This window comes from Furipterus horrens, unplaced genomic scaffold, assembly GCF_987537825.1.
Source record: "Furipterus horrens unplaced genomic scaffold, mFurHor1.1.pri manual_scaffold_3, whole genome shotgun sequence".
In the NCBI taxonomy this organism is placed as follows: Eukaryota; Metazoa; Chordata; class Mammalia; order Chiroptera; family Furipteridae; genus Furipterus; species Furipterus horrens.
The window spans coordinates 8780498-8807238 of NW_028327173.1; the positions used below are offsets into that span (position 1 = coordinate 8780498).

Sequence of the window (26741 nt, forward strand, 5' to 3'; positions counted from 1 at the left end):
TCTGCGGAGAGAGATTTTAGAAAACACTTTCTCCCCCCGTGAATTTTTTTTCTTTTGATTGATTTGTATTGTTTTTCCCTTTCGAGAAAATAAGATTGCAACCACTCCTGGTAATGATTTAGTAGTTCCTTTTCATTTCAGTTTTTGTAAATTAGGAGATAATTCTAAGAGTTACTAAGGATGATTTATTTAAGAGAACTACGTCAAATAGCGAATGAGTTATGGGTAACATTAGATGAAAATAACCTTTCCCGTGGGAAAGGTTTCTCGAAGGCATGGATGCAAATATAAAATATTAAAAAAAAAATCTAAATAAAGCTTATTTTAAAATATTATCGAATTCTATGTCATTTGATTGCTTCTATCTTGCTCCGGGTGGGAGGCAAAGCCCCCATGACCTGCTCCTTGGAATGCAGGGCTGGGTCCTAAGGGACTGACCGAAGGGCCCGAGGAAAGCTGGCTGGATTCTGGGCCCATGGAGGGGCTGAGGCCGAGGTGGTCTCCCAGAAACATGGTGTCTTTGCCGGCTTTGCTGTCGGCATCCAGGACTGCCCACGGTCCTGATGCACCAGCTCCGAGCCTGGCACCCTGGCCCTGTGTCCTCCAGCTCAGCGCCCCGGTCAGCTTTCACCGGCTCCCTTCTCCCCCACCGTGTGCCTTCCAAAGGCCCGGAGGTGGGGCCTGTGAATGTGGGGCATGTTACTTCCTGCAGACCTCAGTGGGCCTCTGCAGCATCCCGACTTCCCACCTTCCCCAGGGACTGAGAGGAGCTTACAGGAGAAATTGAGCAATCTATGGGGCTTCCCTAATGAAGCCAGAGTAAGCCAGGCTTTTCTGAGCCCTGGGAAATCCCCCAGAGGCAAAGCCCAGGCCTCCCTTAGTGAACCTCCACAGTTGAGTCCCAAGAAGAGGCCATCGGATACCCCAATCCCCGGCGGCAGCCAGTGCCCTCAACCTCTGTCTCCTAACCTAAAAAGAAAGCTTCCCCAGCAATAAAACTGTTAGAAGACTAGCCTTGTAACTGCCCTGCCATTTCTGCTGGAAGAAAGCTCAGAGCTCCGTGAGGCTAGACCACACCAAGAAGCTCAGAGCTCAGGCCAGCGAAGAACGTAGGCGCATCTACCCCGAAAGTTCTCAACCTGGCCCCACATTAGAATCACCTGCAAGGCTTTCCAAAACTTACCCTGAATCGGAGCGCTATACCTTCTCTGGTGACTCCAAGGTGTGACCAGGCTCGAGGTCCACTGGGCTAATCTGAGGAGGGTCCCCGGGATGCCACTGCTGCCCTCTTCCTGTCCTTATGCAGACACCGTGAATCAGGTAAAGAGCCCTCCCTGCCGGCCCAGAGTGGCTTCCAATTTCTTGACTCCGTCGGTCGGAGTTGGCATACGAGGAGCAAGCCTATTTGCCATCTCAAAACCAACCCAGCCCCCATACTGGGCAGATGGGAAACCCATTGGCCCAGAGAACAGTGACTTGGCCAAGACCCTGGCTGTCGCTCCTACAGTTGTGACCTTCTCAAGGGCTGGACCACACCTTATTCAGACCTTTGTAGCTGTACTCAAAGGCCACACAATGTCCTTTAATGTCCTCTGAGACCTTGTCCCAAACGGACCAACTTCAGGTGGTGCCTGTTAGGCAGAAATTGAAGCAGGGTGTCCAAGGCCAGGGTACAGCTGCCCGGGTCCTGTACTGCATCGCTCCACGAGTTCCTACTGTGGGCGCCCCGAGTCAGGTGGCGCACAGCCTCCAAGGCTGTACTACTCTGGCCCCTCTGTGTGCGTCCCACCCCCCACCCCGTGCTGGTAGTAGGCTCCAACAGGTGTAACCCAATAATATAACAATAATCATATCTAACATTCATTAAGCACTTACCATGGGCCAGGGTCCATGCTGCGCACTTGACATGTATTAACTCGGTTAACCCTCCAACAGCCGGCGTTATGGACAAAACTGAGGTTAAATCATCCAGGGTCAAGGAGCCCCGTAAACAGAACTGGGCTCCAAGCCCAGGGAGTCTGTGGTGCGCTGAAGCACCACACCGTCTGGGTTTGCGAGGGGCTGGGACGGAGCAGGTGGACGTTGCGTGTGCGTCGGCAGGTCCTGGTTGGAACCTCCCCTCGCCCCCTCTCTCACCCACCAGTGAGTAGCCCCTGGCACAGCCTAGCACTTCCTGCTTTTGAGACTGAGTCTGTCCCTTTCCATCAGCCTTTTACTCCCCCAGGCCCAGAAAACCCACGCAGAGAGGAGGAGCGCGTGCACAGGACAGAGCAGAAGCGGACGCTCCGTTTCAAGCGGAGGCGCGTGCCTGCCTGTGCTCTGCGTGGACATCCTCTCCAGCTGAACCAGAGCTGGGGGGCCCTGAGGGTTGTTAGCTCTGTCCACAGGGAGGCGCCAGGCCCCCAGCCGCGTTGGGCAACTGCTGAGGCTCCACTCGCCTGGCCCCTGGGGAACGCAGGTGCAGCGGGGCTGCTTCGTGTGGGTCATCTGCCCCTTGACAATATAAATTTAAAAGTATCTATGGGCCCTTGCACCAAAAGCCAGCATTTTCACAAAATGGGCCTCAACATCCCACCCCCAGCCCATCTGCTCCTAGCCATTGGCTCTTAAGCTTTTTCAACTCAACCTTTCCCAACCCAACCCCCACCCCAGGTGGGGCAAAGCATGCCCTGGCCCCTCCCTCCCACCTGTTCCCACTTCCCAGTGGAAAAAAGAACCTGGTGGTAATAAAAGATAAGAGGGAATACACGCAATTAACTTTACCTTCTAGAAGGACAGACTCACAACTTTGTATGATAAAAGACTGCCCTGTAAACTTAAAAATAACTCAGAGTTGGATCTTGATTGTATGCTAGGCGTTGTTTAAATGTCAAAGTCATAGCACATACCAGCAAAGTACCACTGGACAGGCAAACTGAGGGTCTAAATCTTGATAGCATCTGGGATACGGATAATTCAAACCTGAACCACCGCTGCCTGGCGCCTTAAAGCCCAGTTACTGAAAAAACAGGCAAATATGTACTTGCAATGCAGGGTTGTGCCCACCATCCCAGACAAACTGAAGCCATGAGAAAAGGATCCCAAGAGGACTGAACTTTAGAAGCAAGAAATAGCAGCAACGGAAAACCTTGACCTATTCTTCCTGAAAGTGGCAGGACTTCCGATTGCTTAGCATGTCCCCGGGGAGCCTGGTGACATTGCCATGCTTCCGAATCAGAGTCCCCGGAAAACACGGGCTGATGGCTCATTTATGTTTCCAAGTTTAGGGCTTTAGAAACCTCTGATTGCTTGCTTAATGGCTTACCAGTAAGTAGCAGTTAACTGGACCCAAATACCGGCATGTAGAAAATTGCATGTCATGCTCCATCTGGAGGACCCGGTAGCCCATAGGTGTGGTAAAGCTGTGCCTCGCTAATGGCTCCAGCTCTGGCCCCTGCATCGGATTGCAGGCAAGTTATCCCGTGAGCCTCCGCGTCCCCCTGTTTGAAATGAGCACAATAACCCTCCTTTCGTTGTAGGCTCAGACATAAAAGCTGAACGTGGAAAGGACGGGCCACACAGTTTGTGTTCCTTGTGATTTAAGTGGATTTAAGTTCAACCAGAGGGAGGAAAAAGGTGCGAAGCCGCTTGGCACACACATTTTTAGCCTGAAGGCAGGTGAATGGATCTGAATGTCTTCCCCAGGGGGTGAAATCGGGGCATCGGGCTGTTTACCTGGCATCCCTGGAGCTGTGTGCTCAGTCCTCAGAGTCCAAATCCAGGTCCATTGTTGCTTTGGGAGAGAATCCAGGTTTCTCTGCCTTGGGACAGGGAGGGTCAGAGACATTTGCCCTAGAACCGGTGGGCCCTAACAGCCTTCTGTCTTTCTGAAGTCCAGTAGAAATGTGTTCTCTGCTGTGGTTACACAGGCCAATTTAAACCAAGAGTCCATGGTGGCACATTTATAAGGAGACGTGTCATAGCCCGGAGAGGACCTGGCCTGGCAGCAAGGCATGCCTCAAACCCCAAGACAAATACCGTTATCGTCCTTGTTTATAGATGAACAAACCAAGGCACAGAGACGTGAAGTTCTTGCCCCAAGTCACACAGCTAGAAGAGGCAGAACCAGGACTCCGCTCTAGCAGTCTGGCTCCGAGTCCACGTTCTCAGTAACTGCTACGCAGTCCTTGATCGGCCATAGGCCCCCACGTGCTCTGCCAGGGAAGCTTCAGGGAACTTGAGAAAGCCTCGCGCTAGCCAGCCCTGTGCAGGCTGGCTCTTCAGGACTCTGTTTCTCCACCCCATAGAGGAAGACATGGGAATAAGCAGGACCCCTGTGTTCCGTGGACCCCTTGAGGGTTCCTCAGAGATCCCTCAAAAGATTGCCATAGCCGGTAAAAGAACTAATGGGCAGGGCTCCAACCCCACCTTCAGCCAGCTCTCCTCTTACCTGCTGCCTGCTGGACCTCCATGCAAGAGTCTGTCTGGAGGCCTGTGATAGATAGAACGTGAGCAAGAGAGAAAGAAAATGAAAGCGGTTTGAGAACCAGACAGAGATCAGTAGTTGTGAGACCTGGCAAAGCCTGGAGTTTTAAGGGTACAGATTCCCGGGCTGCACCCCCTACCTCCTGGACCAGGGAGATGTGTGTATATTGAACGGGCTCCCACGTGGGCTTGGTTACAAGGGGTTACATGGGCTGATGGGCCCAGGGGGTACCTTACCCATGGGTTTCAAATGCAGACACCCTTTGGAAAGCTTCCTCCCCAAGGGGCCACCATTGGCAGGTTGAGACCACCTTCCTGGGGCAGTTCTGGGGTCCCCCAGAGAGACCCCAGGCTACCCCCAAGGTAGCTGGTGACCAGGCACCTTTCTGGGCCCGGATGAGCAGAGCAAAGGGAACTGGCATCGTGTATCTGCTGTCCCCTGGGCAGCCCTGGGTTCCTCCAGCAGAACCCCTATTCGGGGCATAGAAGTTCCCCGATTTTCCTAGAGGCACACAGCCAGGAAGTGGCAGGGCAGGAGTCGAACCCGGATGAAGTCTGAGTTCTGAGTGTGATGTTCACCACACCAGATTTTGCTTGATCTGTAGCTGACTGAGATCTCTGCTGAGCATTGGAGGGAGTGAGGCAGCGTCCTGCTGGCCTTGGCCTGGGGCCAGTGGTGCCCCATCAACACCAGGTGATGAATCCTACATTGAGAGTATGGCTACCCAAGCCGCCGCACTCTGGGGAGAGGTACAGGGCGGAGCAGCTCCTTAGGGTCCCACAGGGACCTGCCCAGACTCTGCTCTTGGGCTCCTGAGAAGGCCCAGCCTCTGCCACTCCGGAATCCCACCACCCTCAGCCCAGTGCAGTCTGGAGGCCTGAGCCTGGCTCTGGATTCCCGGTTTCCAGCTGGGTTAACAACTCGCTGTGTGACCACGGGCAAGTTGATCTCCCTCTCTGGGCTTCAGACACCCTCTAAAACAGACCAGGGCAGTGCTTACCCATCTGTGGCCTGTGGAGTCTTAGGAGTCCCTGGTGTCCTCAGCCACTGCCCCTATCACACTCGCTGCCCTTCAGCCCAAAGCTTTGGTTTACATATGTTACAGATACAGTTTCATTTGAGCAAAGGGTCTACAACATTAAGCCAGTGTGAAATCCGTGAGTTTGGTCATCTTTAAGCTCCCTTCAAGGGCCTCCTTCTGCCTGCAAATTGTGGAAAATTCACTCCCCATGGGCACCCCAGACTTCCTCGGCTCTGCACCAGAGAGAGATGGTTCAGGCCTCCTTCCTCCTCATCTCTGGCAGAACAGAAAAGTGGGAGCTGTTCACAGCCCTGCCAGCCTCTGAAAGCCTGTAAATCAAGGGACACAAACACTCCCCAGGAGGCCACGCACGTCCCCTGGGTGAACCACAGTGAGACTACGTGGAAAAATGCCCCTCCCAGGTCACAGGTCTCTACAGTTTACAACACTCTTTCAAAGGCAGATGAAGGTCAAGGTTAAGAATGTAGATTCTGGGCAAACTCTCTGAGGTTTGCTACCTGGCAAACTTAGGCAAGCTACTTAACCTGGTTGTGCCTCAGTTTCCTCAAGTGTACACTAGGGACAGTGAGATATGGTCAGAGGGTGGCTGCAAGGATAAGAGGAGTTACTGCATTATAAAAGGCTTACCTAGGGCCTCAGGGATTGTTAGCCACGATGACGATGACAATGACCTCACTTCAGCCTCTCGCCAGCCCTGTAAGACAGGCAGAGCAGGGCCTGGCCCTTTGTACAGATGCAAAGACTGAGGCCCAGGTCAGTTCAGCAGTTCACCCTTCCTGCCAGTGCCAGTTCAGGGGCAGGACCAGAGGTAGCAAGAAGCCTGGAGCTGAGAGGGCCCTCGGTGGCCACTCCCCCAGTCCCCTCATCTTGCAGGAAGGGACCTGCCCACAGCCAAGCAGGGCAGCAGTGGCTGAGCTGGTTCCAGAACCCAGGGCTCCTGGCTCCCAGCCCAGTGCTCCACAGACCACAAGATTCAAAATAAATCCCTGGGTCAATACACTTTAGAAACAAGGCATAGTATCTCTAAACCGAGAGCTCAACACCCCCATTAGCTTTCCAAGGCTCTGACAAGTTCTGCAGTGAAGAAAAATATTTCGCTTTCTTCCTCCTTGTGTTTCTCAAGCTTGATCAACCAGAGACCCATGCCTTTTTGCCCAGTTCCACGCAGCAGCCTCTGGGGAACACTGGGAAGGGTGACCAGCCTGCTTTATTCTGTGCTTGCAGGCCCTGAGTCAGTGGTCCTTTGAAGGTCTCTCTGCATCCCACATTTCTGACATCGTTCAGCCACAGGAAGTCCCTGTGGCTCATGTGGGACCCCATGTATCTTAAGAAGTGCGGTGAGCCAGATGCAAGGTGAGACAGAGCCTAGACCACCCTATGTGAGCATCCCCTTTGCTCAGAAAGAACCTGAGTCAGTGCGAGCCTCTGCAGAAGGCGTAAGGGCCCCAGCAGATTGGCTAAGAAATCCCAGCCCCGGGGTGTCCCAGGTCCCAAATATAGGCAGAGGGGCAAGGCCCATGGCCACAGTGCCCTGGTGCGGTGAGAGGAATGGGCATGCCGTCCTGCCGGGACATCTGGCCCCTCCTGCCCTCCTCCCCATCAGCTCTGAGCTGCCTTATTGCTTCCTTGGGACAGGCCAGGGATGTTAGAGTCACACCCAGATTGGCTCTAGGCCTGCACAGTGCCAGCATCCTTCCTTGTTAAGAAGCCGATGTCTCTGGGTGGCGTGGAATCTGTGGTCCTGGGCCAAGGAGGGACAATGCCACCTCTGACAGCTGTCACTGCAGGGCCCAGAGCTGGTGACAGCGGAGGGGCCGTCTACAAGCTGATTTTACATCCCGAAGGTGTATGAACCATTCCTGGTTCCCTTGGTCTCTTCATGGATGTATAAGAAACAAACTCGTTTAGTGGCAGCTTGAACCCAGCGGCATTGATAAAAAAAACCAAACAACCCAGGGAGGGGCATCGAGGAACAAGCCGGGCTTTGGAGCCAGGCCTTTGGATTTGATCACTTACTTGTGTGACGCTAAGCTGGTCACTTAGTCCCTCTAAGCCTCAGTTTCCGCTACTGTATAAGGGAGATAAAACCTCCGATGGATAGAAGCCCAAGCCTCGGTGCTGCCGGAGATCCCCCAAGAGGAGGTGGGGGCCAGCGAAACAAAGCATGGGCCGTGCGGCCTGGCTGTGTCCTGCGCGTTTCTGAGTTCCACAGTCCCATCTGTAAAATGGGCCTCCGGGCCCCTCCTGTCCTCCTCCCAGGGGAGGCTGCAGGGAGCGCACAGCAGGCAGCATTAGCGGCAGGACCGGGAGTTTCCAGAGCCCCTGGTTGTTCAAGAGAAGCCAAAAAGGTCATGGAATCCACCCCAATTCTTCAAGATGGGCAACTAATTTTTAAAAATGTAGTGTCCTTTAGGGGAGAAAATTCCACACCTCGATTTGTCCCTGGACCACCGGCTCCACCACCGCTAGTCTGGATTCTCTCTGCAGCGTGTCCAGCCCTCCTGGCCTCATCTTCCGCCGACCGGAGCCGCATGGGCCCGCCCGGCTGTGTGCATGTCTTCCTTCTCCAGAGGCCCCTGCCCATCCCTTCTGCCCAGCAGAGCAGCAGGGTGACCACACTCTTTTCTGAACCCAGAGCTGTGTTCCCAGGTCTTGGGGTGTTTGGGGAGCAGCAGCAGGGCTGCCCTCAGGAGCCTGGAGTCGGCACCGGGATCCTGAGCCCGGCCACATGGCCAGGGCTGCAGCAGGACCGGGGCAGCCCCCCTGCAGCCCGGGCCCAGCCAAGGGACCCAACCATTTTTCATGGGACTCAGAGATTGAGGATTTGGGAGGGAGGAAGTGCTTCCCCTTCAGTACAGGTGCTGGTGGAGCTGACAAAAGGGTGACTCATACGCTCCCCGATGTCGCAGTGGGACACATGGTCACCATGTGCAGGTAGCCACAACCCGGAGGCCCAGGCACAGGGAGAGGGTGTCAGGTGTCAGGCTGAGGACTGAGGACAAAGACTGGCTTCTGGGGGATGCAGGAGGTGATCAAAGCTGGGACAGGAGAGGATGACATGCCTGTCTACATCTACTGACTGCCCGCTCTGCCAGGCATGTGGAGGCATGGCACATACACTCATTAAGTCATTTGACAAACACTGACTAACCGCCTCCTATGGGCCAGGCCCAGGGCCAAGGGCTGAGGATGCCCATGTAAATGGTGGGATGACCTACGTTATCCTAACGCAGTCCTTGCCAACATCACATGAAGTAGGTACCATTGTCTCAACTGTACAGATGAGCAAGCCGGGGCTCAGAGGTGAGGTGACCCCTCACGGGGATTCAGTAAGTGAGGGGACAAAGCTAAGCATTGGGGTTCAACAGGGTGTCGCCCTGCACCACTTTCCAGGCAGACATGAGTAAAGCTGATAAAACCATGAGCCATTTGGATAAGACTTTGGTCCCTCATTTCCAGAATTCTAGTCCCTGAAGGAGGCAGACAAGGGGTGTCCCAATCAAAGGAGGGCACCTAAAAGGAGAGAGGGGGCTTACTTTACAAAATGGCTGGAAACTTCCTAGGCTGTTTTGCCCCATATTAAGGCTCCAGCTAAATAGACGGTGGTGGCCAGCTCGGGCTGCAGACTCCGCCAGGTACCATGTTTCAGGGCACGAAAGCCAGGACTAGTCCCAGATCCTCCATGACATTTCCTATGGGAGTCTAAGTTGTAAGAAGGCCCTCAGCCCCCTCGGGGAAGCTCTCTTCATTTTTGAAGAAAGTGACATAATTACTGCTCGTCACCCTCTGACCCCCATGCAGGAAGTTTCTTGGAGGCAGTTGGGAGGCATTTCGAAGGAGGTGAGGGATAGGACAGTTTGCATTAAAGGTTTAGGATGATTTCATAAAAGTCTTCACTTACAGATGCCTCACCCAGAGCCAGAGGTCCCCGTCCACATCCCAGTGAGCAAAGGGACAGCGTTTACGTCCACCACAGTGACCACCATTCACACAGCCCAGGAAGCAGGCTGAGCTGAGCCAGAGGCACCTGAGAAGTGCCGAGGCCCACGGGGGAGCAGGGAGGGTCACAGAAGGAAGAGGTGAGGCTGAAAACCCAATTAGGAACCTGGGCTCCGCTGGGGCCCCAAATGCCGCTGCAATCCATCATCCCCAGCTCTGCCTCCCAGGGCTACAGAGAAGGCTCACTCTCCTGCCTGCAGCCTCTGCTTAAAGATCCCCTCTAGCTCAGGGAATTCACCTCTCAGGCCCTCCCACTGGTAGAGAAGTAGGCCAGGGAAACAAGTCAGGAGGAGAACTAGATACAGGAACGCATGGGGAGACTTCTTTTGCAGGTTAGACTCTAAGAAGGACTTCCCACTGTGGCTTCTTTAGCACTAGAACAGGTTCTCAAGGAGGAAAAAGGAAAGTTTGGAGAACTACTTTGAAAGCGTACAGTAGCTGTCATTGGATAACAGTGTTTGCCTTCCCAAAGTCTTTTTTAGCGTCTTCCTTCCAAGTTTGTAAAACTGGAAATACTTGCCAGGCATCTACCTGGGGATGAGTGCCGTGCCGAGCAGGTAGAGCCCCGCCAAGCCAAGAAGTCAGTTTCCTGACTAGTTGGAAAATCTCCAGAGTATTTGGAGGAGGGGCTGGTGGGAAGGAGCAACTAGAGAAGGATGTCCTCTGAGGTTGGGGGACAGACACACACAGTGAGCACAAGCTTAGGCCCTGACCAGGCAGTGTGTGCCAAAAAATGATCGCAAGGAAAGAATGTGATTCTTTTTTTTAAAGCATAAAGCAGTTATCATTGGTAAAGGCAGAGCTCCATTGGACTTTTTCTATGTATTTTATGGTTTAGAGTACTTTAAGGGACTTGTGGGGGTGACAAGTGCCACCAGCTTGTCAGCTCAGGGCTTCTCATGGGCCTGCTTGGCCCTGGGGTCAGGTATTGTGTGTTGGGAGTTGGGGGGCCCACCCAGAGTCCTGCTGTCGCCCCAGCGGCTACCTGGCTAATGACTCAGCGCTGTTTAAACCTGTGCTCTCTGATCCCACAGGCTTGCCCTCCGAGGCCTGTCTTCTGCATTAGTTCATAGGCCTTGTGACTCCGAGCTCCGGCAAAGCACCTCCATCCAAGGCAGAGGCCATTATCAGGCCGTAAAATGTCACTTTTTCACATTATAATGAAGTGCTTTAAAAAAATAAGAATTCCTCTTTTGGCTTGAAAAGTGCTGACAGGGGCGCCCCCGCCACGGGCCACAGGCGGGGAGTTCTGACCGCAGCGGACTGCCTGAGCGGGGCTGGTCTGGGAACAGAGGGCCGGGGTGGAAGGATGGGGGCGCTCACTGGCACCGGGCAGGTGGAGGCCAGGGATGCTGCTCAACACCCCGCAGTGCCCGGGACGGCCCCCACGTCAAAGGATGATCCGGCCCAAATGTCATTTAATAGTGCTGAGGTCGAGAGGCCCCGCCACAGAGAAGAAGGAATGAGACGGTGTGTCGCAACCAAAGGCCCCAGAGCAGCGGGGTATGGCCGATAGGAGCCTGAAGACAGACAGGCAGACGGAGGCCTGCCCCCTCCCTCCTTAACCCCCTTTCTGTCTGCCTTTTTTGAACCCAGACTTAGAGATCTCCCTCTGTTCAGGCAGCAGTGGGCTGGAGGCGGCTCATCCAGGCTCACGAACTGCCTTCCAGGTCCATGTCCAGTGGCCCCGTGTCAGTAACTGACATCGGCCATGGTGGGTGCATTTACACCACAGAGCCGGGCAGACAAATGCTACACACTAAGGCAGTGTTTCAAAATTTGAGAGCCGGTTGTTACACATTTACCAGAACAGCACTGGTTTAGGACTTACTAGGGACCCGAGGGGCCTAGGGAGCAGAAACAGACCCACCTCCTGTCCCCCTGGTGTTTGCGGTCTTGTGCGAGGCACACACGCATCAAACTAGACACAGCGCTTCGTTAATTTCAGCCATGAGGCGTGAGGTGCAGGAACATACCTGGCTTAATGTGCGAGCATATGAGTGCAGGCACGGGTGTGTATGTGTTACAGAGGGGTGCCTGGCCCACTCTAGGTAACCGGGGAAGGGCTCCCTGTAAGAGGCAACATTTTAAGCAGAGCCCTGAAGATTTTGTAGGAGTTCGCCAAGCAGAGAAGGCAGCAGCAGGCCAGCTTCCAGGCAGAGAGAGCAGCAGCTAGAGCAGATGGAGGGGGGGTGGGGGGTGGGGGGACAGGGTCGCTGAGGACATGCAAGAAGCCCAGGGCTCCCGAGGTGCTCACGGGAGGGGGAGAGACTGCGGTCAGCTGGGTCTCCCAGAGCCTCCGCATGTAAGGAGCTTGGGCTTTTTCCAGGGAACCAGTGAAGGACGTTGAGCAGAAGAGGTACCTGGGTAGATTTAAAATTTTAAAATAAACAAATGGAATTGCCTGTCCCTTTCCCATTAACATGGGCTTTTACTGCCATTAATGGTGTTAAGCATCACCATGAGCCAGGTCCAGCTAATAAAGAGATGACTAGACATGACCGCTGACCTAGAGACTCCCTTGGTGGCAGGGCAGATGGACAGAGCCACACACGGGCAACGTCAGCAGAATATGAAGAGTGCTGGGTGGACAGTGCACAGCCAGTGGGGTGCCCGCTGGGGTCAGTGTGGAGGGAGACAGGCCCTGAAGGGCCTCCCTCTACAGAGTCACTGAATCTGGAGTGAGACGTACCTTTTCATGCATCGCTGACTTCACCAAGTTAGGAAAATCCCCGAGGTACCCGATCCAGACACAGACAGCTCTGAGCCAATACCAGAGCAGTGAGTGATAACCAAATGCAGAAACGGGGGTCTGTCCTGGAGACGGGAGTAAACCCTGGCATATGGCAAAGCAAAGAAACAGAACCTACCACCCTCTCATCCTCCTGGGCCCTAGATCCCCATTAAATCAAATATGAGTTCAGCATGAGTGAGAGTCCGCAGAAACAAACAGCAAATTTAAACCCTCCGAGGCCTTTCAGAACCAGTAACTGTCAATACCAAATACAAACTAACATGAATGCAATATTTAAAGAAGTTTAAGATGAAATCACAGATGTGAGCAAACAAGAGACTTATCTAAAAAGACCAGACAATCTTGAAAAAAGAACCAAATAGAACTTCTAAAAACAAAAGCAGAAATATACAGTTGGTAGGATTTTTTTAAATAATCAAAAGACGGGTGAAACAGCAGACTAAATAGCTGAAGAGAGATTTTTTGAAATGGAAATAGGTGTAAGGAAATCACCCAGCATGCAATGCGAAAAGAGAAGTTGATGAAAACCGTAAAAGAGAAATTGGAGATTTCTGGTGGACTGCAATAGCCATGAGCCACATATGGCAATGTAAAGTTATATTTGAATTAATTAAAATTAAATAAAATTTAAACCTCAGTTCCTCAGTTGCACCAGCCACAGTGTAAGTGCTCATAGCCACGTGGGGCTAACAGCCGTCATATTGCGCAGTGCAGATGATGCAACAGTTCCCCCATTGCAGAAGGTTCTGTTGGACAGCATTACATTACAAGATAAGGAAGACAGGAAGTCCAGTCCCAGCAGGAAGCAAAGAGAGAATGGAAAAGAAGTTATATTTTAAGAGATAATGGTTGAGAATATTCCAAAAATGAATCCACAGATATAGGAAGCACAATTTACATCAACCAGAATAAATAAAAAAGAGACCCACATCTAGCCACATGGTAATGAAACAGCAGAACACCAAAGACAAAGAGAAAACCTTAAAAGTAGCTGACAAGAGCAATTAGACTGGCAGCAGCCTTCTCTTAGCAAAAAAGGAAGGCAAAAGACAGTAGAGCAATGTCTCCAAAGCACTAAAAGAAAATTACCTAAAACTGTGTGCAAAATGCTTTGAAGAACAGGGGTGAAATGGACTTTTTTTCAGATAAACCAAAATTATAAGCGCTTACCACCAAAATACTCTTAATCAGAGGAACTTTTAGATCATGGCCTCCGTAATTCTAGAAGTCAGGTCTAAGATGCAAGAAGAAATGGGGAACAAAAAAATTGGTAAACATGTAGGTAAATTATTTTTAAATTATCAGTACGAAATAATCATGATGACAATACCTAAGGGGTGGGGTTTTTAAAGAGGACAGAATGAAAACACTGGATAAGGTAGGGTGTGAGTCAGGAAGGGTGATCTGAGTTAATGTTTTCAATAATCTTACTATTTGGGAAAGGGAATTAAGATATTGATCCATGCTGAGTTTTGTTAAGTTAAATATGCAGGATAAGTTGTCAAGCGTAGCCATTAATGAGTGGTTCTGAACCCTCAGCACGCATCAGAGTCACACGAAGGGCTTGTTAAAACACAGACTGTTGCTGGGCCCAGTCCTCAGAGCTTCTGTTTCAGGATCTCTTGGGCAGGCTCCTAGAATTTTTGCTTCCAACAGCTTCCCAGGTATCGCTGAGGTTCCTGGCGCAGGGACCACGCTTCCAGAGCTACTGAACCAAAAGCAGAGAAGTAGGGTGCTGAACCTCCAAACCAGCCGAGGGAGGCGGAATGAAATGAGAAGGTAGACTAGCAAAAAACTCTTCCATCCAGGCCAACTCGGTCCAGGAAAAATATAATTCAGGCTACATATGTAATTTTAGATCATCTAGTGGCCGCATTAAAAAGTAAAAAGAAACAGGTGAAATGAATTTTTGTAACATATTTTATTTAACCCAATATACCCAAAATATTATTATTTCAGTGCGATCAGTTGAAAAACTATTAATGAGATAGTTTATTCGTACAAAGTCTTCAGAATCCAGCGTGTGTTTTATATCGTTGGCACTTCTAAACGTGGACCAGCCACATTACCAGTGAATCCCCCGTGACTTGTAGCGACTGTTCTGGACGGAGTGGGTCTAGACTGGAAGTGACATCGGCCTGCAGAAGCCAGAGGCCCCACTCGGTCATCGAGCGCCCACCAGGCGGAACATGCTGCAAAGGTCACACGTCACCTCATTGAGTCCTCGCGCAGACCTGTGTGATGGGACATAACTATTAACCCATTTCACAGACATGGAAAGTGAGGCTGAGAACATGTACAGCACTTCCCCAAACCCAGGCCTCTCAAATTCCCACGCTCACACAACGACTTCTGTGGGCCCAGTCTGGGGAAACCTCGGTCACTAAGGGCTATCGTTCCGTGGCACCTGCGTGCCTATGTTGGGGGTGGGCGGGAGAATGCAGAGTCTCTCCTTCCAGAGTCCCCACCGTCCCCACAGTGTTCAGGAGGATCCCAGGCGGCTGCCTATTGGGAGCCCTTCCTGAGGCTCTGCCAGAGCCCAGGTGGTCCCTCTTAAGTCCCCAGCTCTCACGGAGTTGCCTGGCTCTAAACATGAGTTATTCCCACTCTCAGGGCTGAGACAGGGGAGAAATAAATGCCAGGACTGATGGAATCCCGGGCATGAAGTCTGGCATCATAATGCCGGCATTTGGAAATTGCCTTTGATTCAAAGACTCCCTGTCCTCTGTCCGTCTGCGGCATTTTCTCCTCGGAGCTCAGTCTCGGAGGGTGGGCTGAGGGGGGTGGGGCGCTGAAGAGCTGTCTTTTCTCAGAAACTGAAATGTGTGGTTTGCTCATATGAACTCAGCTTGGCCTCCGGCGTTCCTGGAGCCTGGAGTCCATAAATAATGTGAATTGCAAAGCCAGCTCCCCGCACAGAGTCACTCGCACACACTCCCACACACTCATATACACTCACACACTCTCACACATATATATACTCACACACACTCCCCCCACACTCACACACACTCATATACACTCACACACACACACACTCATATATAATCACACACTCCCCCCACACTCACACACACTCATATACACTCACACACACTCATATACACTCACACACACTTACACACACTCATATACACTCACACACACTCCCCCCACACTCATATACACTCACACACACTCCCCCCACACTCACACACACTCACACACACTCCCCCCATACTGACACACACTCATATACACTCCCACACTCCCACACACTCATATACACTCTCACAACACTCCCCCCCCACACACACCCCACACACACTCATATACACACACACACACTCATATACACTCTCACACACACTCGCCCCCCACTCACACACACTCATATACACTCACACACTCACACTCACACACAGACACCTGCTCAGGAAAACACACTCACAGGAAGTCTGTTCTTGTTTCTGTTTTTTGTTTTTTGTTATTGTGTGTTCGTTTGTTTGTTTTGGTCTATCCACTGACCTATAGTTCCCCCTCCCCCTTCCACCTGCCCCCTCCTCCTTCTGGTTTACCTTTGGGTACTTGTTGTTTTGTGCTGCGATTTCTCTCCTGAAGGCTCGCTCTGTGAGTCTCCCTTCCCTCCTCTCTAGAAAGTTCTTTCTCCCTTTCTCTCTCTCTCTCTCTCGCTGTCTCTGACTCCTGTTGCCCATCCGCTCCCATCCTGCCCCTTCCCACACCCCCTTATCTCCCTGACTACACAGCCGAGCGCTGCAAACGCACGCCACTGCCCCGCTTGGCACAGAACACACAAATCCATCCCTCACCTCACAGACGACCCCGCCCCTCCCACCTGGGCCAGGCGGGAGTCGGGCTGGGACAGTGAATTCCCGTCCCCACGAGGAGTGGGACTGGGCTCCCTCCCCGGAGCACCGAGCTGAGCTCCACCCACATTTCATCCCAGCAATGCGGGGGGCTGAGGCAACCACAGCTGTATTCTACATGTAGCCGAAAAAGTACCCAAACCCCAAGGGAGGTGCCCTTGGCCACTGATGACAGCCACCCTTGACTGAGTGCCTACTGCGGCTTCACGCTCAGAATTTATGAGTCATATTCATCTAGGAGGCATATTATTATACCCATTTTACAGGTGGGAGAAGTGAGCATTCAAGCAGTAAAGAAATTTGCCGAAAGCCAAGGCTGTCCAACCCCAAAGCCTGGTCCCTTCCCACAGGCCTGGTCCAAATGGATGACAGGGGCTGTGTCTTGGAATCTGGGGTAACCAGATTCTGCCACACGTCATCTGTCATCAAGTGACAGAGAGAGGACTCTGTAACAGGAACGGGACCGAGGCTCTCAGCTCTCTCCAACCAGGGAGAACACCTGTTTGTGTGCCAGCAGGCAGCACTGGTAGGACCCGATCAGAAAGACTTCCCTACACGCCAAGCCTGTCCTTGGGAGCCTGGCACCAGCAGGAGGGGACACCTAGGCTGGGCCTGTGTGCCCCCAGGAGCAACCCTCTCACCAGGAAGAACTTGGAGCCCCCAGGAGGGGCTGCAGAGGCAGCTGTGGAGTCTCTGTTCCCGGGCACCATGGCAACGCGTTTTGTCAGACCCGGGACCTGTGCTGACCTGTTATCTGCCCTTCTCCCAGCCTTCCACCCACCTGGGAAGAGAAATGTAATGATGTTGCAGTAGTCTCCCAACCCCCACCCTCCTGGCACAGACAAGGCCCGGCTGTCAGCCACTGTCACTCCGTGGTGCAGGTGGCAGGGAGCAGCAGCATGCCAGCTTCACAGAGGTGGAAACTGAGGCCCATCAGAGTTAGGGTGCTCTGCCCGGCACCTTGCTGGGCCGTAGGTGGCATCCTCCAGGCCAGGTTGCTGTGGGATCTGAAGGGCTTTGGCTGGGCAGCAAGAGGCCCCAGGAGTTGAGGAGAAAGGTTTTGGGGGAGCTGGGATGAGAGAGGGGTGTGTAATCACCAAGTTGATGTGGTCTTTTCCACGGTCATTCAAGGAGTTTAAAGAGTGGGAGGTCAAGAAACTGGGGGAAGGGCTTTATAATTTGAAAAAGTGAGATTTCCAGGCAGTGAGGTTTTCTTTTTTTTCTATTTGAAAAGTAATATAGTCACTGCAGAAAATTTGGGAAACAGAAAAGCATGCAGATACAAATACTCTCAAACACTCACATGTGCATATTACCCATCATCCCTTTCCAGAGATAAAGACTTTAACATTTATCCATCTAGTATTATATATGTATAGATTTACACATACATGCATACATGTATGTACACAACTGTAATTATACATGCTATATCATATATAATGTCTACAATACAGTTGGCATTACAGGGTACCTCCTATCTTGCACTGTGTTTTCACTCGGCAATAGATTGTGACCACTTTCCCGGGTAACTCAGTGGATTGGAGTGTTGACCTGTACCCCAAAAGCTTGTGGGTTTGATCCCAGGTCAGGGCACTTACCTGGGTTGCAGGTCAGTCCTTGGTCGGGGTGCATGTGGGAGGCAGCCAATTGATGTTTCTCTCTTCCTCTCGCTCTAAAATCAATAAACACCCTCAGGTGAGGATTACATTGTTTTAAAAATTCCCTGTGAGAGATTTCTTAACTGCATATATTCCAATATATGAATGAACCCTCATTCATTCAGATAAACTCCCATCAATAGCCATTTATACCGCTTTCTACGTTTTAATTTTTCCAAACTTTTATTATAAATTTATGCATGTTTATTTTGGAACTCTGAAAATACGCAAAGGCAAGAGGAAAACAACCATTCTCCCTGGATCCCAAACCAATCATTGTTAACATCTGGGTGTACTTCATAGCCATTGTTTCAACTAGGTGCCCAATTTGACAGATTAGAATGTTTTTTACATCATTTTGATGTACAATACACAATATGGGTAGGGACTTTCTAATCAGGCTTATCTGTTAATACTTGTCATTTACACATGGTATTGAGTTTGTCCCTTGGGTTTTCATTTAATTCTGTTTGTTTTTAGACAAGAGATTCTTTCTCCCCCTTGGCTGACTCTGTGCCAGCCTGAACTTGGCGTGTTTATCAGGTGCTGATGCAGCCGACCACGGACTGAAGAACAGAGCTGGAATGTGCTGGTGGACAGACATTTTGTCTGTGCCGGCCACTCCAGACACAGGCTCCGGGGTGTGAAGGAACAGAGCTGGGCTCCATTATCCTAAGAAAGAAAACGAACCACCCAGCCGCGCAGAGATGATTCCTGCTGCATTGTTTGCAATAGTGAAAAATGGGGAAGGACACTTGCCCGTCAACCGAGGCAGGCGAAATAAATGACGGAACATCCGTTCTGAGAGTCCTGTGCGGTCAGAAGACGGCGCAGGTCCCTCCGGAGATGGGAGGGCACCCCGCATTTTACATAAGAACAGCGTATTACACAGCGGACCGTGTGGTGTGCGGGTCTGTGCGTGTGTGTAGCCGGGACGTCTGTGCGCCTCGGAGTCTACCTAGCCAACGACTGACAGCTGCCGGGTCTGAGTGTGTGGGTGTGGAGCGATCTCCCCTTTCTGTTTTGTTTTTATTTTTATTCTTTTCTGGATTAAGATTTTTAAAAATTCTTTTCTTCGTTGTTGGGGGCATAGATTACTTGCGTAATGGGGGAGGGGTGGCAAAACAAAACAAAAGCCGTTTTGATTTTTAAAAGAAGAAATGCATAGAGAGAAGACATCCCTGCCCTCCCCCTGCACCCGGGAATGCAGACGCAGGGGGTGCAGCCTGTCCAGCCCCGCCCTCTGCCCCCTGTCCCCCGCCATGTCCCCCTGCCCAGCTCGGCCCTGTGCGCTTGTGTGTTGCAGACGCGGACAGCCAGTGCAGCCCCACGAGGCAGAGCCTTAGCCTGTCGGAGGGCGAGGAGCAGGCGGACCGGCTGCAGCAGGTGGAGCTGGTCCGGACCACACCCATGTCCCACTGGAAGGCCGGCACCGTGCAGGCCTGGCTGGAGGTGGTCATGGCCATGCCCATGTATGTCAAGGCCTGTGCGGAGAACGTGAAGAGTGGGAAGGTAGGGCCCTTCCGGGACCCCAGGGGGAATGCCGCCCGGCCCTCCCATGAGCTCCGCCAGCCCTGAGCTGGTCTGACCCCCCCGCCCCCGGCCCCTGACTCCCACCCTCGGGGTAGGAGATGTAACCTAAGAGCCAGCTGACCTTGGCTCAGGCACCAGTGTTCCCAATACGTCATCATGTCTCCCTGACCCTTCTGAGCCTCAGCTTCCTCATCTTTAGAGGGGGACTAGCCTTCATTTACCTGGCTGAAGTGGGGGGCAGGACTCGACTGGAGGGCTCTTCCGGTCTGGGTGGTGATCTGCCCACCTCTTGGACCCCTAGCCCAAGGTGGGCAGCAGGAATGCCCCAGGTGCTCTGCCCTGAACCCCTGGAAGGTGGGCCAGGAGCCGGGGGGTCAGGGGGAGGTGGCCCCAGCCAGCAGCGGTCATGAGCGGCCTTAGGTGCCCACCCCAAACCTCGCTTTGGGGCGCTCGGTCCCACCCTTTCCGGAGAGCAGGTGCTGCTGAGTCTGAGCGACGAGGACCTGGAGCTGGGTCTGGGTGTGTGCAGCTCTCTGCACCGGCGCAAGCTGCGGCTGGCCATCGAGGACTACCGCGACGCCGAGGCGGGCAGGAGGTGAGCCGGCACCCCCGGGCTCCCCGGAACAGGGACCGAAGTCCCCCCAAGACCTCCAGTCACACAGGTGGGGTGAAGGGGCACTGTAGGCTGGGCCAGGTGTGCGGAATGACAGGTGTGGCTAAAATGGCCCCAAATGCCACGGGGCAGGAGGCCCAGGCACACCCCGGTTCTTCCCGTGGGAAGATGGAGAACAGGGAAAAAGTGAGGCCCAAAATGCTCTAGGATCCCAGTGTAGGAGTCGGGGAGACCCCATGCACCCCTAGAAGTCCTCTGACTTTGAGGGTGGGCCAGCCAAGTGGACCTGGGAATTTGGCCATAATGTCTGCTCTGCCTGCTTCCAGCTCAAACCCCAGTGCCTACGATTCCGGGGTTGGGGGAAGACAGTATGGGCAGGGACAGAGGAAGGACCTGACCCCACAGGGCCTGGGGCGGGGGGGGGTGGGGGGGCTCCTTTCAGGAAGCACAGCAGGGAGGGGCCAGAGGTCCCCCCAGCCCCCCACCCACCCCATCTACCTCCTGCTGGCCTCTCTCCTGACCTTTTGTGAGCTGGAATTGTTGGGGGGGCTCGTCCACCAAGCAGTTCCAGGGAAAAGGGAAGGACCCCAGGCCACACACACACACTCACTGAAGTGCGTGCTGAGGGGGAAGAAGGAACAAGCTGGTGGATCTGACACTTGTTTTGCATAATTATCTCCTTCACTGGTTTCCCCATCATTTTTGTGCAGTTAATTAATCAAACCTGGTGGTGTGTGCTATTATTTGCAGAAGCAGCTTTGAGGATTAGAAAAACAGGGGGCTGGGGCTGGGAAATCAGGCTGGTTTGGAAGCAGGAAAATAAAATCCGCGTGTCTGGGAGCAGGCCCTCAGCGTCATTCCGAGGTGGCAGGAAATAATGACATTGGATCTGAAACTCAGGCAGCAACAGAAAGCCAGCAAAGCCAGAGGGTGCCGGGCCTATTCGAGAGCCTGTCCTAGATGACAGGGCTGGAGGTGAGGGATGGAGGAGCAGCACCCCGCTGAGATGTCCCTCCTGTGGGTTTCAGAGCACCTCACACTCACCGTCCACTCCAAGCCAGTGCCTTCCTCAGAACCCCCAGAAGTACTCACCATCCTCTGTCACCCAAGCTGGAACCCCTCTCACCCCCTGGTCGCACTCCCAACAGTCAGTAAAAGCTGCCTGCTTCACCTCTAAAAGCAGGGGTTCTCTGCCCCAGATAACCCAAAACACGGCCGACCCAAGCACTTCCAGGAACCAAGATTCTCTGAGGTAGATTCGAATAAGCAGCTACACATAAACAGCTTTGAAAAATTCCAAGAGCTGTAAGCTGGACTTGTTTCCAAGGATTGCGGTCCCAGCGCTAAACACCGCAGGGCTTCCTGGAGGCGGAGGGGCCCTCGTGTGCAGGTTCCACTCATTCCCTGCAGAAATCTGGCCTGTCTCTAACTTGCTGTGTGACCTTGCTCTCTCTGGGACTCTTTTCTCCCATGTGAAGTGAGGGGGAGTAAATTAGAACAGTGGTTCTTTAACTTTGGGGGATCATGGCCCCTTTGCAAATGTAATAAAAACATCTGATGCTTTCACCAGAAGAAATATACAAAACTTCACAAATTTGCACCCTGGGATCCTCTGACTCACGCATAGAACTCCCGGGTAAGAACCCCAGGTCCTATACAGAACACTTGCTGTGTGACTTTGGGCATGACATTGCCCTCTCTGGGCCTGGTTCCCCTTATTTCTAAAATACTGACAACAGAACCCACCAGCACTTACCAAAACATCACCAGTCACTTTATGGGCACGATTTTATTTAACCCGTCACAACACCAGTGGAGGAGAGACATTCTTACCCCTACTTTAAAGATGGAGAAAGTAAGGCCCAGAGAAGTCCTGGGCACAAAGTCATACTACAAAATATCTAACTTTGAAGCTAATTCCCTTTCCCGAATTTCACGTCCCCTTTGTGTTAAAACACTAGTGCATCCCACGTCCTCTGTTAAGGGTCGCTCCTTCTGGTATCTCTTCGTCCTCACAACTCCAGGAAGATAACATGCTCACTCCCATTTTGCAGATGAGGAAACTGAGGCACAGAGGAGCAAGGTCTTGGAGCAAGCACAGTCTCACGTTTTCTGTGTTGAATAATGACCCAGATGACATCTAAATCTGTGCCCAAACTCGGATTTCAGGGTCTAATCTAGCCCCAGTTTGGGAAAGGGGCAGTGTCAAATTTTATAAAATGTCTTCAATTATTTTTAAGGTCATGCCATTTTATTCAACTTGGGCACTCACGACAGCTCAGACCCACAGCTGAGAAAGTGTTGCCAGGCGGAGGCCCCATGGGGACAACTTTAATGAAAAGAGAGCGTTTTGAAGGGCAGGAGTGCATCAATTGTTGGCATGCAGATGGATATTGCTGGTTATAAATGGGCCTCTCTCGAGTAGGTTAGTGAGGGGCCCCCTCCCACCCCCACTCCACGGCCTGTTGCACCGCTGATTTGCTGAGCAAACGCTTCCTTCGCCCAGGAGAGAAGGGGGTTCTGGTCTCCAGCAGTCCCAGTCCTGGGCCAGTGGCATCCGATTCCCAGGGCCCCGAGCTCCAACTCCTGCCTGGGACAGAGAGCAGTGATGGCTGGGCCTGGGAAGGGTCCCTCTGAAGTGACAAGGCTGGAGCCAGCCCTGGAGGGGGCGGGGAGGGCGTCTGCCTGCATCGCCCGGAGCCAGAGCCCCACTCACTCTGTCTTCCAGGCGTGGGAAGCCTTTGCGCATTATCTCTGAGCCAGGCGGGACCCCCAGTCCTGCCCTCCAGATGAGCGGCAATGAACCAGGGTGACAAGTATAGGGATGGGAGTCCTGGAGGCTCTGGACACAGATGGGGTCTTGACCCAACAGCACAGGGGCTCGGAAGCTTCGGAGAGGGAGAGCCATCTCTCAGCACAGTCCTGCAGGTGTTCTGTGGGTGAAGAGGGTGAAGCGGGCTGGGAGCAGGCCTACCCAAGGGGAGACAAGGAGACCCCGGCCGCTGGGGGCAGACGCAGTGGTTCTGGGGGATTGAGGGGCGGGAGGAGGTGGCAGGAAGCCAGGAGCCCAGCCCTCCTTCTGTGGCCCACCCCTCCCTCTCAGCCATTCTTTCCACGAAGTGCCTGCTCTGTGTTGGGCACCAGGCTGGCCCTCTCGCAGAGAACAACCCCTGCCCTCGGATCAGTTCATTTTCAGGTTTCACATGTGAATCTTGCTTGGAAGGAAACGCTCAGAGGCAGGGGGCTCAAGCCTGGCCTCTGCGGGGTGGGAATGGAGACCTGCAGGGGGGCTGAGGAGTGAGCCTGACGGGGCTGGAAGGAAAGAGGGGGTAGTGGGGGCCGGGGCCCACCGCCCAAGGACAGGGTAGACCTTGTCAGGGCCCTCCAGGGACTTCCGCTTTTATTCCTGCAAAGGAAAGTCACAGTAGAGTTTTCTTGTTTTATTTTACGGTCAAACCTCCGTCCTCAGACGTCTCCCATCTTGAACAGTTCGGTTCTCAACCCAGTTGTTCACGGAAAAAAGTGACACGGTTGTCAGACAAAGCTTCGGTTCTTGGCCCGACAACCCTTTCATGCTGAGACCTGGGTCCTGATACCTGGGGAAAAATGATTCAGTTTTTTAACAAATCGCTTCTCGAATGGCCTTCCGGAACAAATTAAGTTGGATAACTGAAGTCCCACTGTATTTAAATCTACTTTGTCCTTTTTTCCTCTTTTACTGACTGACTTTTTATTAGATCAATGTTCCCACTACTGGCTTATGGACCATACTTCTTTGTTTCATTTCCTGTTCTTGCTCTAGGGGTTACAATATACACACTTAGCTACCAGTGTCTTCTGCAAATAATAGTGAATGATTTCCTCCTCTGCCTTCGTGCTATTGTTTTCATATATGTAAATAATATGCTCCATTATATGTGTCCTCAAGATGAACTCCTGTTGTAGCAGACCGCAGCATTTTCTTTTCCTTAAAAGGCTGAATAATGTCCCATTGCCTGCATTCCCCACATTTTGCTTATCCATTCACCTGTTGAGGGGCACCAGGGTGTGACCTCTGCCTTTAGGCCATTGTGACTAGTGCCGCTGTGAACACAGCGGGACAAATGCCTCTTCAAGACCCTTCTTTCAATTCACTGGGGTGCATCCCCACAAGTGGAATTTCTGGATTAGACGGCAATAGTATTGTTACTTTTTTGGAGGCACCACCACAGGATTTTCCACAGCGGCTGCACCGTCTTACTCTCCACTAACGACACGCGAGGGTTCCCGTTCCCCTCCACCCTCATGCGTGTCGTTTTGTGGGTTTTGGGACCGTAGCTGTCCCAGCGGGTGGGTGGCGGCATTTCATGGTAGTTTTGAATGGCACTTCCCTAATGATGGGTGATGTTGAGCATCTTACCACGTGCTTCTTGGACCTCCTTATATCTTCTTTAGAGAAATGCCTACTAAGGTCATTCGGCCATTCCTGAACGGATTGGGTTATCTTTTTCTTGTTGAGTTTTAGGAGTTCCCCTTTTGATCCTTTTGTGTGGTCCAGGTCTCCACATGTTTATTACTCTCTCTCCTCGCAAAGAAATTGCGAGTTCATTCTTCTCAGGATGAATTCTTTTAATTTTGCTGGTTTAAAAAAAAAAAAAAGTCTTTGTTTCCACCCTCATTTCTGTAAGTCTTATTTTTTTTTAAGAAGTTTTAGGTTCAGAGCAAAATTGCTTCATGGTCCCTCGGGGCTCCCACTTAGACAATGCTGCTCCCCTCCCTGGGAGCACCTCTGGTCATTTCTCCGAGTCCCCGCCGCGGGGGATGCTGTCCTTAATTCCTTCTGCGAGGCTGCCACCGTGTGGCGAGCAAGGGAATGACAGCCGACTGGGCTACCCTGGCCAGGTGCATCCACCCTTTTAGGCATTTGAGAAGTATTTATGGTGCACCTACTATATGCGTGGCATTGGGGTAAGTTCTGTGTGGGATACAAAGAGCTCTGAGGTGTGGCGGTGAGGAGAGAGGGCTTAGAAAAGACAAAATGCAGATTTTATTTCTGATTCCAAGACGTGCCGCCGTGTGACTCTGGCTAAAGTCCAAGGAGACATGGGCTGGGCCAGGGTTTTGTGGGCCTCGGGGCTTCTGCTGCTCTATCACTGTCACTTGTCATTGTCAATGTGTCCGAATGTGGTCTTTTCTCTTTTCCTGTCCCATCTCTCTATTGATCCCTTTTTGTGTTTTGAGTCTCTCTCTCTCTCTCTCTCTCTCTCTCACACACACACACACACACACACACACACACACACACTTTCTCTCTATCTCTCTCTGTCGTTCTCCTTTCTCTCTCTGGCTTTCTTTCTGTCTTCTCTCTTTCCTCCCTTCCTCCCTCTTTCCCTCTCTCCCTCTCTCCCTCCCTCCCCCTCCCTCTCTTCTCTCTCCCCTTAATGCCCTTCTCACCCATCTCTGCTCTGTCTCTTTCTTCCTCTTTGTCTCTCCATTCCATGCCTGTTCCTGTCTATCTTTCTGGTTTTCTTGGTGCCCTGACTCCCCACATGCCCCTCCCCTCATCTCTGCTTACCTCGGCACCATTTCTGCCTGTCCCCCTGCCTCTTCTACCTTTCCTCACCCATCCCTCTCTCTGGCTACGTCTCTCTTCACCAGCCTGTCCAAAGCTGCCGACCTGGACCATCACTGGGTGGCTAAGGCCTGGCTGAGTGACATCGGCCTGTCCCAGTACTCCCAGGCCTTCCAGAACCACCTGGTTGATGGGCGGATGCTGAACTCCCTGATGAAGCGGGACCTGGAGAAACACCTGAATGTGTCCAAGAAGTTCCACCAGGTCAGCATCCTGCTGGGGATCGAGCTGCTGTACCAAGTGAACTTCAGCAGAGAGGTGAGAACCAGGATGTGAGGGGCAAGCACCTTCCACAGCCTTTTTTTCCCCTCAGCATTCACTGTTCGTCCATCCGACCGTTTTCCCATCCACCCATGTATCCGTCCATCCATCCATCCATCCAAGCACCCATGCGTCCTTCCATGTATCCATCCATCCATCCACCAAAGTACTCATGCACCCATGCGTCCATTCACTCAAACACTCATGCATGCGTGCATCCATCCATCCAGACATGTATCCATTTCTTCCTTTCTTCATCTCTCCAACAACTGCATATAGCGTGGGGCAGGCCCTGTACTCAGTTCAAGGGAACCGGGGAACCTGATCTCCCAAAGACTCACACAGGCATGCCGAGGTCCCTGTGAGCACTGTGGACCCTCACTCCCCATATGACCTCAGCGTGCTCCCCTGTCCCCCAGACTAACCCCGTCTCCCTCCCTACAGGCCCTCCAGGAGCGCCGGGCCCGCTGCGAGACCCAGGACATAGACCCTGTGGTCTGGACCAACCAGCGGGTGCTCAAGTGGGTGCGAGATATTGACCTGAAGGTGAGGGGCACTGGCAGGTGTGGGGGTGACTCAGGCAGATGCAAGTCACACGCACATTTGGGTGCAAATCAGCATCCATGTTTGTGTGAGCTGGGGCATCGTTACCCAGGCTGACAAGAATAACCTGCCTCCTGTCACTCAAGAGGAGGAAACTACCCACCCCTCCCCACAACAGGGCCCCCAATACCGTCGCTTTCCTCACAGTGGGGGCAGGGGATGCTGAGCCATCCTCACTCTCCTAAGCAAGTGTGGGGTTGAATCGGGTCCATCCTCCCACTCAAGCATTCATGGGCTGCCCTCCAAGGTCTGGCATAGGTCAGTGACAAAATAGCCTTGGTCCCTGCCCTCATGGCCCTTAAAGAGTGAGGCTGAGGATCCCCCTCAGTATT

At 52.5% G+C, this 26741-nt stretch overlaps 1 protein-coding gene across 1 annotated transcript in view; it reads left to right on the forward strand.

The window, feature by feature from the left end:
- Window positions 1–26741, forward strand: part of KAZN (kazrin, periplakin interacting protein) — a 386388-nt gene that overhangs the window by 354015 nt on the left and 5632 nt on the right. The window contains exons 9-12 of the mRNA XM_090268631.1: window positions 19095–19300; window positions 19798–19916; window positions 25572–25803; window positions 26251–26352. Of these exons, the coding sequence (XP_090124757.1) occupies window positions 19095–19300; window positions 19798–19916; window positions 25572–25803; window positions 26251–26352 (659 nt within the window). The remainder of the gene's footprint in view (window positions 1–19094; window positions 19301–19797; window positions 19917–25571; window positions 25804–26250; window positions 26353–26741) is intronic.